The sequence below is a fragment of the Sinohyriopsis cumingii genome, unplaced genomic scaffold (genome assembly GCF_028554795.1).
Source record: "Sinohyriopsis cumingii isolate HCF-2022 unplaced genomic scaffold, ASM2855479v2 utg001938l, whole genome shotgun sequence".
In the NCBI taxonomy this organism is placed as follows: domain Eukaryota; kingdom Metazoa; phylum Mollusca; class Bivalvia; order Unionida; family Unionidae; genus Sinohyriopsis; species Sinohyriopsis cumingii.
In genome coordinates this window covers 52,948-69,541 of record NW_028316086.1, presented here as the reverse complement: position 1 = coordinate 69,541, position 16,594 = coordinate 52,948, and the positions used below count along the sequence as shown (strand labels likewise).

General features: G+C 35.5%; 1 protein-coding gene across 1 annotated transcript in view; it reads right to left on the bottom strand.

The window, feature by feature from the left end:
- The window catches only part of LOC149771347 (uncharacterized), a 53,768-nt gene that overhangs the window by 16,184 nt on the left and 20,990 nt on the right, over positions 1-16,594 (bottom strand). The window contains exons 6-8 of the mRNA XM_089948562.1: positions 15,815-15,973; positions 10,130-10,562; positions 2,216-2,350 (exon numbers count right to left, since the gene is read on the bottom strand). Of these exons, the coding sequence (XP_089804688.1) occupies positions 2,216-2,350; positions 10,130-10,562; positions 15,815-15,973 (727 nt within the window). The remainder of the gene's footprint in view (positions 1-2,215; positions 2,351-10,129; positions 10,563-15,814; positions 15,974-16,594) is intronic.

Here is a 16,594-nt window from a genome sequence, read left to right as displayed (position 1 = left end):
CATCCATGTAGGCCTGATATCACCAGCCTGGGTAGTTGACATATCACAGTATAGTAAATGTACAAATACAATCCCTGTTTGGGCCTGATATCACAAACCTGGGTAGTTCACATATGACAATAGAGTAAACATATAAGTACAGACCATGAGTGGACCTGATATCTAAGGCCTGCATAGTTCGCAGTAAATGTATCAACATAAGACCCAAGTAGGCCTGATATCACATTATTGGATAGTTGACATATGATAGTAAATGTATAAGAACAAGACCTGATTGGAGCTGATAACACAAGACTAGGGACTTGTCAGAGAATAGGAGAGTAAATATATAAACACAATGCCTCTATGGGCCTGAAATCACAAACCTGGGTAACTGACATGACAGTTTAGTAAACGCATGAACACAAAGCCTGAGTAGGCCTGACATCACAAGACCGGGCAGTTGACAAATGACAGTAACGTAAATGACACTAGAAACACAAGGCCTGAGTGGGCATGATATCTCAAGCCTGCATAGTTCAAATATCACAGTATTGTAAATGTATAAACACCAGACTCAAGTAGGCTTGATATCACAAGGCTGGATAGTTTACATATGTCAGTATAGCAATGCATAAACACAAGGCCTGAGTGAACCTGATATCACAAGCTTGCATAGCTCAGATATCACAGTATAGAAAATGTATCAAAATGAGGCATGTGTGGGCCTGATATCACCAAACTGGGTAGTGAACATGTGACAGTAAATGTATAAATACGATACCTGAGTGGATCTCATATCACAAGCCTGGGTAGTTTACCTATGAGAGCAGAGTAAATGTATAAACACAAGGCTTGCATGCTTTACTTATCATGGTATAGTCATTTTATAAACACATGGTTCATGTAGGCCTGATATCACAAGCCTGGGTAGTTTGCTTGTCATGGTATAATCAATTTATAAACACATGGTTCATGTGGGCCTGATATCGCAAGCCTGGGTAGTTGACATATCACATTATAGTAAATGTACAAACACAATGCCTGTTTGGGCCTGATATCACAAACCTGGGTAGTTCACATATGACAATAGAGTAAACATATAAGCACAGTGGGCCTGATATCCGAGGCCTGCATAGTTCACAGTAAATGTATTAACATAAGACCCAAGTTGGCCTGATATCACATTACTGGATAGTTGACATATGAGAGTAAATGTATAAGAACAGGACCTGATTGGAGCTAACAACACAAGACTAGAGAATTGACAGAGAACAGGAGAGTAAATATATAAACACACTGCCTCTATGGGCCTGAAATCACAAACCTGGGTAATTGACATATGACAGTTTATTAAATGTATAAACACAAGGCTTGAGTAGGCCTGACATCACAAGACTGGGCAGTTGACAAATTACAGTAAAGTAAATGACACTAGAAACACAATGCCTGAGTAGGCATGATATCTCCAGCCTGCATAGTTCAAATATCACAGCATTGTAAATGTATAAACACAAGACCCATGTAGGCTTGATATCACAAGGCTGGAGAGTTGACATATGACAGTATAGCAATGCATAAACACAAGGCCTGAGTGAACCTGATATCACAAGCTTGGGTAGCTGAGATATCACAGTATAGTAAATGTATCAAAATGAGGCCTGCATGGGCCTGATATCACCAGACTGGGTAGTGGACATCTGACAGTAAATGTATAAATACGATACCTGAATGGGTCTGATATCACAAGCCTGGGTAGTAAATGTATAAACACATGGTTCATGTAGGCCTGATATAACAAGCCTGGATAGTTTACCTATAAGAGCAGAGTAAATGTATAAACACAAGGCTTGCATGGACCTGATTTCACAAGCCTGCATGGTTTACTTATCTTGATATAGTCAATTTATAAACACATGGTTCATGTAGGCCTGATTTTGCTACACTATTAAATGTTCTTTCACACTCAGTATATACATGAACACGTTACTCAGAACAAAACAGAAATGTTACTCATGCAATTGACATTGGCCCTTATAAGGGGAGTTAATCTATAAGGGGAGTTAATCTATAAGAGGAGTTAATCGATGTACTCATGGTTTCTGGTTCTATCCTTACTCCATGAGGCCTCTGCTCTGGAGTCATCAATTGAAAACCAGAGATCCCCACTTAAGTAGCTCAGTGGTTAAAACACAGGGCTTCTGACCAGAATATTTGTGAGTTTAATTCCCAATACCTGATCTGCCTGGTTTGACCACCAGATTTCTTGGGATTTCCTTAAGATCAAGGGTTTCTTTGCTCTTAGTATAAATTTGGAACTGTGTCAGGAAGAAAGCACATTGCTTGGCTTTGCTTGTATTTGTATTAAAAGCTATACATATAAAAGTTACATTTAAAAAAGTATGGGTAATGTTGCTGAGTATATGAAATACCTTAAAGCATTTCAATATATATATATATATATATATATATATATATATATATATATATATATATATATATATATATATATATATATAAACAATAAATGCTTCAGGCAATTTAATATATAAATGCTATCAACTGTCAAACACTACTAAACTAAACATATACAAATTTCTTCACAATATTAAAGAATGTCAAGTGTGGCATAATTGCAAGCAATAATTCTCTGTAAATCAATTTTCAAATTTAGTTTTTACAATAAATTTTCTCATTAAAGCAAAATCTATATCTTCCACATAATAAATATGTCAAGAAATTCTCATACTTAGATATATTTATTGATGTGTATCAGACATATTGAGACAAAAGTGAAAGGACTTGATATTCTGCATGGTTTTCTTATCATGGTATAATCAATTTATAAACACATGGTCCATGTAGGCCTGATATCACAAGTCTGGGTAGTTTTCTTATCATGGTATAATCAATTTATAAACACATGGTTCATGTAGGCCTGACATCACACTTCTGGGTAGCTGACACATGACAGCTTGTGAATGCAAATTCAACCAAGAATTAGTGATAAAACTGTGAAGAGGAAAAAAAAGTTTGGATGACACATGACTGCTACACTATTAAATGTTTTATCTTCTTATACACTCAATATATACATGAACACGTTACTCAAAACAAAACAGAAAAGTTGCTCATACAATCGGCATCGTCCCTTATAAAGGAAGTTAGTCTATGTTGTTGTTGTTGTTGTTGTGGGGTTTAACGTCATTTCCCAGCACACGATAGGCTATGCATGGCGACCAGTATTAATGGTGGAGGAATAACCCTGGAAAAAACTCCGACCCAAGAGAAGCTACCGGCAAGCGTTCTCACATACCCACACTGGCTGAATCTAAGACTCGAACCGGCGCAGAGGTGAGATGGCACCGATCCATAACGGAGATTGCTTTAGACCACTCGGCAACTCAGGGCCCTGAGTTAATCTATAAGAGTTAATCAATGTAATCATGCTTTCTGGTTCTATCCTTACTCCATGAGGCCTCTCCTTCTGAAGCCATCAATTGAAAACCAGAGATCCCCACTCAAGTAGCTCAGTGGTTACAACACAGGGCTTCAGACCAGAATAGTTGTGAGTTTAATTCCCAACATCTGATCTGTCAGTTTGACTACCAGATTTCTTGGGATTTCTTTAAGATCTTTGCTCTTAGGATTCAATAAAGAACTGTGTCAGTAGGAAAGCATATTGTTTTCTTTTCTTGGGATTTCTTTAAGATCAAGGATTTCTTTGCTCTTAGTATCAATTTGGAACTGTGTCAGTAGGAAAGCATATTAATTTCTTTTCTTGGGGTTTCTTTAAGATCAAGGATTTCTTTGCTCTTAGTATCAATTTGGAACTGTGTCAGTAGGAAAGCATATTGTTTTCATTTCTTGGGATTTCTTTAAGATCAAGGATTTCTTTGCTCTTAGTATCAATTTGGAACTGTGTCAGTAGGAAAGCATATTGATTTCTTTTCTTGGGGTTTCTTTAAGATCAAGGATTTCTTTGCTCTTAGTATCAATTTGGAACTGTGTCAGTAGGAAACCATATTGTTTTCTTTTCTTGGGATTTCTTTAAGATCAAGGATTTCTTTGCTCTTAGTATCAATTTGGAACTGTGTCAGTAGGAAAGCATATTGATGTCTTTTCTTGGGATTTCTTTAAGATTAAGGATTTCTTTGCTCTTAGTATCAATTTGGAACTGTGTCAGTAGGAAAGCATATTGATTTCTTTTCTTGGGATTTCTTTAAGATCAAGGATTTCTTTGCTCTTAGTATCAATTTGGAACTGTGTCAGTAGGAAAGCATATTGTTTTCATTTCTTGGGGTTTCTTTAAGATCAAGGATTTCTTTGCTCTTAGTATCAATTTGGAACTGTGTCAGTAGGAAAGCATATTAATTTCTTTTCTTGGGGTTTCTTTAAGATCAAGGATTTCTTTGCTCTTAGTATCAATTTGGAACTGTGTCAGTAGGAAAGCATATTGTTTTCATTTCTTGGGATTTCTTTAAGATCAAGGATTTCTTTGCTCTTAGTATCAATTTGGAACTGTGTCAGTAGGAAAGCATATTGATTTCTTTTCTTGGGGTTTCTTTAAGATCAAGGATTTCTTTGCTCTTAGTATCAATTTGGAACTGTGTCAGTAGGAAACCATATTGTTTTCTTTTCTTGGGATTTCTTTAAGATCAAGGATTTCTTTGCTCTTAGTATCAATTTGGAACTGTGTCAGTAGGAAAGCATATTGATTTCTTTTCTTGGGATTTCTTTAAGATCAAGGATTTCTTTGCTCTTAGTATCAATTTGGAACTGTGTCAGTAGGAAAGCATATTGATTTCTTTTCTTGGGATTTCTTTAAGATCAAGGATTTCTTTGCTCTTAGTATCAATTTGGAACTGTGTCAGTAGGAAAGCATATTGTTTTCATTTCTTGGGGTTTCTTTAAGATCAAGGATTTCTTTGCTCTTAGTATCAATTTGGAACTGTGTCAGTAGGAAAGCATATTAATTTCTTTTCTTGGGGTTTCTTTAAGATCAAGGATTTCTTTGCTCTTAGTATCAATTTGGAACTGTGTCATTAGGAAAGCATATTGTTTTCATTTCTTGGGATTTCTTTAAGATCAAGGATTTCTTTGCTCTTAGTATCAATTTGGAACTGTGTCAGTAGGAAAGCATATTGATTTCTTTTCTTGGGGTTTCTTTAAGATCAAGGATTTCTTTGCTCTTAGTATCAATTTGGAACTGTGTCAGTAGGAAACCATATTGTTTTCTTTTCTTGGGATTTCTTTAAGATCAAGGATTTCTTTGCTCTTAGTATCAATTTGGAACTGTGTCAGTAGGAAAGCATATTGATTTCTTTTCTTTGGGATTTCTTTAAGATCAAGGATTTCTTTGCTCTTAGTATCAATTTGGAACTGTGTCAGTAGGAAAGCATACTGATTTCTTTTCTTGGGATTTCTTTAAGATCAAGGATTTCTTTGCTCTTAGTATCAATTTAGAGCTGTGTCAGTAGGAAAGCATATTGATTTCTTTTCTTGGGATTTCTTTAAGATCAAGGATTTCTTTGCTCTTAGTATCAATTTGGAACTGTGTCAGTAGGAAAGCATATTGTTTTCTTTTCTTGGGATTTCTTTAAGATCAAGGATTTCTTTGCTCTTAGTATCAATTTGGAACTGTGTCAGGAGGAAAGCATATTGTTTTCTTTTCTTGGGATTTCTTTAAGATCAAGGATTTCTTTGCTCTTAGTATCAATTTGGAACTGTGTCAGTAGGAAAGCATATTGATTTCTTTTCTTGGGATTTCTTTAAGATCAAGGATTTCTTTGTTCTTAGTATCAATTTAGAACTGTGTCAGTAGGAAAGGATATTGATTTCTTTTCTTGGGATTTCTTTAAGATCAAGGATTTCTTTGCTCTTAGTATCAATTTGGAACTGTGTCAGTAGGAAAGCATATTGATTTCTTTTCTTGGGATTTCTTTAAGATCAAGGATTTCTTTGCTCTTAGTATCAATTTGGAACTGTGTCAGTAGGAAAGCATACTGATTTCTTTTCTTGGGATTTCTTTAAGATCAAGGATTTCTTTGCTCTTAGTATCAATTTAGAGCTGTGTCAGTAGGAAAGCATATTGATTTCTTTTCTTGGGATTTCTTTAAGATCAAGGATTTCTTTGCTCTTAGTATCAATTTGGAACTGTGTCAGTAGGAAAGCATATTGTTTTCTTTTCTTGGGATTTCTTTAAGATCAAGGATTTCTTTGCTCTTAGTATCAATTTAGAGCTGTGTCAGTAGGAAAGCATATTGATTTCTTTTCTTGGGATTTCTTTAAGATCAAGGATTTCTTTGCTCTTAGTATCAATTTGGAACTGTGTCAGTAGGAAAGCATATTGTTTTCTTTTCTTGGGATTTCTTTAAGATCAAGGATTTCTTTGCTCTTAGTATCAATTTGGAACTGTGTCAGTAGGAAAGCATATTAATTTCTTTTCTTGGGGTTTCTTTAAGATCAAGGATTTCTTTGCTCTTAGTATCAATTTGGAACTGTGTCAGTAGGAAAGCATATTGTTTTCATTTCTTGGGATTTCTTTAAGATCAAGGATTTCTTTGCTCTTAGTATCAATTTGGAACTGTGTCAGTAGGAAAGCATATTGATTTCTTTTCTTGGGATTTCTTTAAGATCAAAGATTTCTTTGCTCTTAGTATCAGTTTGGAACTGTGTCAGTAGGAAAGCACATTGTTTTCTTTTCTTGGGATTTCTTTAAGATCAAGGATTTCTTTGCTCTTAGCATCAATTTGGAACTGTGTCAGTAGGAAAGCATAATGTTTTCTTTTCTTGGGATTTCTTTAAGATCAAGGATTTCTTTGCTCCTAGTATCAATTTGGAACTGTGTCAGGAGGAAAGCACATTGCTTGGCTTTGCTTGTATTTGTATTAAAAGCTATACATACAAAAGTTACATTTAAGAAAAAGTATGTGCAATGTTGCTGAGTATATGAAATATCTTAAAGCATTTCAATATATATATATATATATATATATATATATATATATATATATATATATATATATATATAACAATAAATGCTTCCATCAATTCAGTATATAAATGCTATCAACTGTCAAACACTATTTAACTAAACATACAAATTTCTTCAAACTATTAAAGAATTTCAAATGTGGCATAATTGCAAGCAATATTCTCTGCAAATAAATTTACGAATTTGGTTTTTACAACAAATGATCTTTTCATTAAAGCACAATCTATTTCTTCCACACAATAATTATGTCAAGAAATTCTAAAACTTCGATACATTTTTTGATGTGTATCAGATACAAATTTAGTTGTTCACATTTCAGGTTACTGATACATTGCATTGGATTATTAGTAAATTCAATATATACATGCAAATATTTAAAGAAACCCTCATACTTACAGTCGTATTACATGAATTGGTGTACATCTGAGACAATTTTAGTTGCTTCTGTTTCAGATTCCATTGCATTACTAGTAAATTCCCATACACCTTCTTTTATCAATAAGTACATTACAGATCACAATATTTTAATTTTAAAAACTTGATTTTATATATAATAATTTTATATAGTTACATTCTATCTAGTGGCTTTGGCTTATCTAGCTGCTAAGACCATGTGAGCTTATAGTGTGATACTGCATCCACTTTGCATCATCCAGTGTCTGTCGTATGTCATGTGTCCATCTGCCAATAATTGCAAGTTAAAACTCTGGAGTTCATATTTCTAATCTGATCTCAATCAAACATACATGATCAAAATCTCAAACATATTTGATGATGAGTAAGATTCATTCATCATAAACACGGTTTCAATTCTGGGGTTATATCTCCGATACAATTTTAATCAAACTTGGAATATATGCTTATATCATCAATTTCTTATTCTCCTAAGTATTAAGATGTGGTAAAGTATTTGAAGAAGAAACCCGTTTCTAGTTAAAATGTTTGTTTGATAATACTTACCTAAGTATTAAGATGTGGGAAAAAAAATTGAAGAAGAACCCAGTTACTGGAGTAAAATATGTTTCTCTGATAATTAACTTACCTGATCATAATAGGAAAACAACTTTCCAGCCTCCTCACATTTACACAATACTGGCAGAACATGTATTCTGTTCCAGTAGTAACTCTAGTATAAATCTGATTAGGGACAAATTCCATTTTTCAAGGGAGGTAACTCTTGTCTGACTCTCACCTATGTGCACAGACAACTGCTACCTTTTCAAAGCTAACAATTAGCTTGGAAGGGTAGGATTTGCAAGGTAGTGGTTGTACATGTACATCTAAGACATTATGATTGGGTAAGTATTGTCAAAGAAATATTTTACTCATTCAAGTGAATGTGATTAGACATATTCATTTCATCAAAATGTATAAATGAAAATGCACCCCTCCTTCATTAACCAACCTTGGCATCCATCTGGTAACATTAATCTTCAACCAGTTGAAATGGTGTTCAACAGAGTTTGAAAAACACAACCACTCAACTGAACCTGTATCAAGGTCTCTTTAACATCATAGGACAATGCCCCTCGCATGTATACCTTTGACTTCCTTTTTTTTTTAAAAATACATTTTAATCAATAATCAGTTAGTATGATAGTGATATGAGAAAACACAGTGAGAGATCGCTCTTTAAATAAAATATTCCACCACAAAATGGTAGATACCAGAATATAGCATGAACCTTTGAGTGGATTTAAAGAGACATTACTGCCATTTGTTTCTCCTTCTTTGTTGAGACAAAGAATACGGTAAAACTAGAAAACTATCTAGTTTTTCCTTTTATGGCATTCCTGACCAGCTGGATGTTTCCATCTTGAAATGCTTTTGCTGAAGAAACTTGTTTAATACGGAAAGATCAATGAGGAGTCAAAACTCACCCTGTTGGTATAAATGATCCTGGAAAAAATGCTGGACTTCAGAAGCGTGTCACCTTCTCTAGTCGAGCATAATACAGAATAAGAAGGGTGTACACCTCTCCCCATTGAGATGCACCATTTTGTAAAAACATTCACAGATAATATGAAAAAGAGGAAATCAGTCCCACCAATGTCTATATTTAATTCCCTTTATATTACTGTTTGATTGACGGATTTGATTTGGTTTATAGAGTATACAGTTTGGCCTTACTTCAAATGTGCATCTTCACACAACTGCTAGCTCTGCTTAATCTTTTTTATTCCACAACTTCAAACATAATTTGGAAAACAAAAGCTGCTATTAACTTTTTTTCAAATATTTTATAATTATTTTATTGTACATTAAGCATTTAGTATTGTCTACACTGGCAAACTTCATTTTCAATGTTTTAATAACTGTCAAGTTAGTATACTTTGGACTAGTTAGATTATTTCTGAAGCAAGTGGAAGCATCCATTTTGACCAGCTATCTACGTGAGGTAGCTTGATGCTTTCATGATACACACCAAATAAATGTTGCTTTTTTTTTTAGTTCCAGTACATGAAAGTAGCACTGAGGTATGCCTACATTCTCTCCAAAGTACTTGTTGCCAATGCATACATGTTCACCTTGCACCTATTCTGCTTTCCGAACAATGTAATAATTCACAGTGGAAAGAAATATTTTCCTATATTTGTCTCTTATAGGTTATCCAGGATACTTCAATTTCTTCACTAAAATAATGTATGTATGTATGTATGTATGCATGTATGTATGTATGTACGTTAACAGCATATTAGCTTGATCCTGATTATACATTGCCTGGTAAGTTTTGGTATCCATCAAAAAGGAAAACAAAATAAACATACAGCCAACAATGGGCAAACCCAAAAATACAAACTTGATGTAAATTATTATTTCAGATGTAAACTGCACTCTACAAACTGAAAAGTCTTAGACTTTCTAAGTTGACGCCTTATGGGATATGTCCAAGGGCAGATATCCAATCAAAGAAAGACAAGTGTTTTAAAATCAGCTGAGTGACACTTTCCATATAGCCTATATATTTTATAGGTTGGGAGTCCTGTTCTGGAACATTTGAAATTCTTGGAAGAACCATGTGACAGACAATCAAGTGGTTTAAAATCAATACTGATTTTTATTCACAATGATAAAATCAGCTATGACACATTTCATATTGCCACTAGCATGTACATTTCACACCCAATTCCATATTCTCTTCTGATACATTACCTGTTGTAGCTCTTGATGCTTGAAAGTTGCTTCCCTTTATTAGCTGCATTTCCTGATCAAGTTTTCTCAATTTTTTGTTTTGCTGACTTCGATCAGTGACGGCTTTTCTCTTAAGTGAGTCAACAGCTTTCTTCACCACTGAACAACTAGCACTTTGTGTTCTGACCTGTCCTTTCACATATTTCAGATCTGATGTCACAGTCCTTGTCATCTTCTTAAATCTTGCACCTATTCTCTGACATTTTGTATCCATATCCCTGACTTTGTCTTTCATTTCCTTCAGAGCCTTTAGTTCTTCTTTCAAAGAATCGACTGTTTTCTCAGTTTCTACCTTATGTACTCCCAGCTCTTGTCTACAATCATTTACACATTCACTCAAAGCCTTCATCTCCAAGTCAATATTGAAGAAAACATACAAGGAATCAATATTTATCTGAAAAAGAGTTTGCATCATGTGTAGCTGGGAATAGACAATCTACTTTTGAACCATATTATTTTTTATAAAAAAATACAGTTGAAAAAAGGACAAAAACCAAAACAAAACAATGCAATTAAAATGCTTCTTTGAGGAAAGCTTATTTTATTAAAGAAAAAGCATCACATCCTCAGAAACACAGAAAGTCTTAAGTCCCTATTAATCAATTCATCAGCCCTGAGTACACTAACATAATGCAGAGAACACTGCAAGCAAAACCCCAGTTAGTCCTTCAAAGTAAACCATTCGCTCATTAATAGTGAAATATGAAAACACAGCTGTCTTGAGATGTACAAAGATGACAGCATTACTTAGCCTAAGAACAATATATCTGAAGTTTGACTGGCTTACTCCTTTTCCTTATCACATTATAAATTCATCATGGGGAAAATAAGAAACTTCTGCATAATATAAGTTGGATCCAATCAGATATTTCATACTTGCTTCAGAAATTCACTAATCTATTTTTAGCTGTTATTGTTGTTTTGGGTTTAACACGATTTCTCAACAAAAGACAGGCTATACATGTACATGGTGGCCAGTATAATTAGTGCAGGAAGAACCCATAAAAAACCTGGTTAGAACCATCAAACCAAAAGAAGCTACTGGAAATTCTCTCACATGCCCACATTGACCAAGCTTGAGACTCCAATCCATGTGGATAGAGGTTAGATGGCAGTGATCGATAAAGGGGAGTGCTCTAGGCTGTTTTTAGCTGTGAGTGTACTCAGGGGTGATGAATGTACAAAAATTAAGTTCACCAAACCTGGGTGTCTGACAATGAAAGCATCCCTACCGATTGTTCCTCATACTGTGGTAGTACTGTAATTAGGTACAAACAATTCCAAATTCAAGGTGCACCTTGTTTGCACAGTATTGCATGTTTTCTGGCAACAGGTGAAAAGGTGTGGAAGTTGACAACAAAACATAGACACCATTTTAAGGACTGTACTTCAACTGTTCAGTGAGTCACAGAAAAACAGTTAACAGTCACATAGTTTGGTATATCAAGTGCATTGATTTTAAGATGATCAGTTTAAGTTTTGTGGCATTGGTGAAAGAGTTTTGGAACTAAAGCACTGACAGAATATTCATTTTAAATATGCTTTGAATTAACTCTTTCTCACTTACATTTATTTTTTGTTTGATATAAACTTTACAGACTCAAAGAACAATGACCATTTTGGGGAAACAATAAGAGCCTGTCCACAATCCATGAATTTTTATGTAAGTACATTACAAAGTGCCATTTTTGGCAAAACGATGAAAATTTATACCAATACTTTTATGCATCCATGTTTGATATCAATAGGGTGAAAGGGTAATTTATTGTGATTAGAAAGGATAGAGAGTTTTTAAGACATCTTTCTTAAATTCAACAGAAAGTACAGAATGATTCAGTTTTAGTACATAACCAGGGCTCAGGAAAACCGCTTGTCCACTCATCCTGACTGGGTAGAATTTGACTGGGCTGAGTAAAACGTTACTATGTCATTGTCCCTAGGCCAAATGTATGCAGATTCAAAACCTTGATAATAAATCTGATTGCATTTTTTACCCTTATTCTTTAAAATTCGAGTTAAAGACACATTTCTGGTGCTTGGGATGTTTTGCTCCTGTGCCCTGTTAACATTTGTTCATCAGTTCCACATGCAGCACACATTTGATATCAGTAGGCTGAAAAGTATATTACATATGGCTTAAACAGGATGTACATGATTTTTTACTGATTATTTTTTTACACATCCTATAAAGTAGGTCACAGTGACTCATTTTTGGTGCATCATATGATATCAGTATAATTTTGTTACCAATAAGTGAAAATGTATTGGACAAATACACTATAGCTGAAAACTATATTTTAAACAAATCTTTCTGGGGAGCCTAGAACTGCTGTAATTAGCAGGGTTTTTACCCAACCCCCATCACACAGACTTGTCCCAAACTATACCTGATGTTTTGGACTAGCCCCGTTGGGTAGAGGCTGGTACCAAGCCAGGGTTTAAAGATTTTTTTAGTTGTCCCCCCAAAAAAACTAATGGGTTGATCATAAAGCACTCATTACACAGCCAACAATGTCCCTTATGAGGCCAGCTCAAACTGGAAGATTTTATGTCAAGCAGTCTAGATAATTAGCTGGCTGGCATGGGAGGCAGCACTTGTTTTTAATTGAAAGAAATATTTCCAGATGGGCATAATGCTTTGCTTTGACATGGAGTTTGGTGGTAAAAACAAATACACATGACTGAGACTGGATAAATGAGAGCTGGGTGTGTAGTGTTTAATGCATGCTAATTGTAACAGGAAAGGATATGCGATCTCACCATATTGGAAATGGCGGGTCAGTGTTGGCGCTTGTGCTGTGGTGGTAACACCATGGCAATGGATTTAAATTAAAAGAAACCAAAGCAAAGAGACAGTAGTGCTTAATGAGGTATTCTGCAAACTGTAGGCATCTGAACAACACAATTAGATGGTTGGATAATTGATGATAAGCTTTATAATAATTGTGAATGTTGCTTTCTTGCGACAAACATTATAATTAAAGTAGTGCAGTGTTTGTTGATAAGCCTCATCAAAGGATACTACTGCTCTGGAGAAGACAGATAATCCAAATGAAATTCTGGCAGTCAGCATTAATCAGCCAGGCTGTACCTCTGGCATAATGGCCATTTCCAGCTCCCAAGCACAAAGGCTGAGCCTTCAGTTCTTGCTATATGGCTAGTTCTAGCTCTAAGGCACAAGGTTCTGCCTCTAGCCCACTGGTTAATTCTAATTTCCAGGCAGGGGTTTGAATCTCTGACAATGCCAGCCTTTACAGAGTAACCAAGAAGATACCACATGGTTGTAAAAGAATACCATGCCAAGATACCTGAAAAGCAGAGGCTCAAAGTAAATGCCTTGGCATTCATGTCAACTTGTGCACATGACATTTTTGGCAGGGAGTAATGGTTATCAATAACATCATGACAACTTGTGCACATGACATTTTTGGCAGGGAGTAATGGTTATCAATGACATCATGTCAACTTGTGCACAGGACATTTTTGGCAGGGAGTAATGGTTATCAATGACATCATGTCAACTTGTGCACATGACATTTTTGGCAGGGAGTAATGGTTATCAATGACATCATGTCAACTTGTGCACAGGACATTTTTGGCAGGGAGTAATGGTTATCAATGACATCATGTCAACTTGTGCACAGGACATTTTTGGCAGGGAGTAATGATTATCAGTGACATCATGGACATCATGTCAACTTGTGCACAAGACATCTTTGGCAGGGAGTAATGGTTATCAATGACAACATGTCAACGTTTGCACAGGACATCTTTGGCAGGGAGTAATGGTTATCAATGACAACATGTCAACGTTTGCACAAGACATCTTTGGCAGGGAGTAATGGTTATCAATGACATCATGTCAACTTGTGCACAGGACATCTTTGGCAGGGAGTAATGGTTATCAATGACATCATGTCAACTTGTGCACAGGACATCCTTGGCAGGAAGTAATGGTTATCAATGACATCATGTCAACTTGTGCACAGGACATCTTTGGCAGGAAGTGATGGTTATCAATGAGGTCAAGCAACTGGTTTTCCAAGCCATTGATACAATTCAACAGCACATCAAAAAGAGTATATGCATTAGGGATCCACATTGTATTTTGTGAGGTGCAGAGAGCTCAAATTTAATGTGCCACAATACCATCCATTCACAAGTGGAGCTACATTCTAACACCAAAGTGTGTTCTGACATGATTCATTAGCAAAAAAACCCACTGATAACCACTGTATCAAGTGGGCTATTTTATGATCCTAATACCCAGCAGACAACCACAATGACTAGCCTGGCAGTATGTGGATAAGCTAGAATGTCAGTACCTGGACAGTCAAAAGTAAGAGAAAAGACCGATTGCAACCAGTTTTGTAAAATTCAACATATAAGTTATTTTCCTTGAATAAAAAGTGAAACTTTAAAGAACTTTGTGAATTACATCCAAAATGGACCTAAAAGTTCAAAAGTCCAAAAGTACCACATCCCAAATGAATTCCAGTGGTGATCTGAATAAATTCCAATATTAAATGTGTTGATGTGCTTGTAGTCTTAAAGGTGCTAATGTTCAGATAGCCTGGAATGTGGTGATGTGTTATCAGTCTTGATGTATCACAATAATATAATACCAAAATAATGATTTCATCCAAGATGTATTAATGAGCACTTTGTCATTCTAGTTAATAATTTAAACAAAAAAGGTAAATTACAAAATACATATACATAAAATATAATCAATGTGAGAACCCTACAAACAATAAAAATTTAATATACGTAACACCACTAATGGACAAGGCAACAGCAACATGCTCTTGACTAGCTAAGAATGCATTTCAGTGGTAGATGGATGCCTTCAGACACAACTTGTAGTTCCTTGCATAGGGATCCTCTATTTTGAGAACCACTGCCTGAATGATGGTAAATAGATGGCTCGCCTGTGATATTATTTGATAGCTTGATTACTTTGGGATATGTGGTGATGGTCATGCAGATAGATAGACAGACAAATGGAAGGTATCCCCCACCAAAACATGAAAATAAGAATTCGTACAAACAGAATCATGTTCTGTACCTTGTTTATCTCATCCACAGCCTGTTTACAGTGGGATATGTGAAGTAAGATGGATGGGTGGATGGATAGAGGGTATCACAATATCCCCTACTAAAGCACAGGAACAAAAATCAGTACACACAGAAACATGTTATTTACCTTGAGACAAGTGATGACTGTCAGATGGATGAACAGACAGAGGGATGAATGGAGGGTATCACAATATCCCCTACTAAATCATGGGAATAAGAAGCATCTAGTCATGACAGAAGCACATTTTCTACCTTATTTATCTCAGCCACAGCCTGTTTACCTTGAGACATGTGGTGACAGTCAGATGGATAGACAAACAGAGTGATGAATGCATAAAAATACATCATGTTCTGTACCTTGTTTATCTCAGCCACAGCCTGGTTACTTTGAGACATGTGGTGACAGTCAGATGGATAGACAAACAGAGTGATGAATGCATAGAAATACATTGTGTTCTGCACCTTGCTTATCTCAGCCACGGCCTGTTTACCTTGAGACATGTGGAGACAGTCAGATGGATAGACAAACAGAGTGATGAATGCATAGAAATACATTGTGTTCTGTACCTTGTTGATCTCAGCCACAGCCTGTTTACATTCCTCTAGTGATTTCAGATGATTGGGGTCCTCTAACAAATTAATGATGTCCTGTATGAAACCTTTCCTGTCATTATCTGATAACCTCATGTCTCCAGAATGCATCACCCTGTTCCTTATGGTGGACACCTGAAAATGAATTGAAAACTTAAAATGATAACTGGCAACACAGTACTAATATTTATTTATTATTTGATTATATTCCTAAATTATTAAGGCGTATTATGTTGATGACACCATATGTATATGTACATTCAGGTATTCAATAGTGAATTGTTTCTTGTTACCCAGGGACAAAGTCTGTGCTAGTAATACACCATACCAGGCAATTTATCTCTACTAGCAATTTAACATACATGTACTACATACTTTATACTAAATATCTGTACTAGCAATACCACATGCTAGATACTTTATGCTAGATACCTGTACTAGTAATATGACATACCAGATACTTTATGCTAGATATCTGTACTAGTAATACAACATACTCTTGGCATCTGTCCATCTACGGGATACGATGGCGTAGCTCCAAAGTAAGCTTTTGTTTATCCTTCTTTCTAGCTCTCTTTTCAGCTTGTTTTATCTTTCTGTCTTCCTCTGCATTTTGAACTCCCTGCCTGACAGCTAGACGCCAGCTAGAACGGTTGTTTGTACAGCTCTCCCAGTCGTTGATATTGATGTTTGCCATCTTCATATCCTTCTTGCAAACATCTTTGTAGTGCAGATGTGGTCGTCCAATTGGTCGTG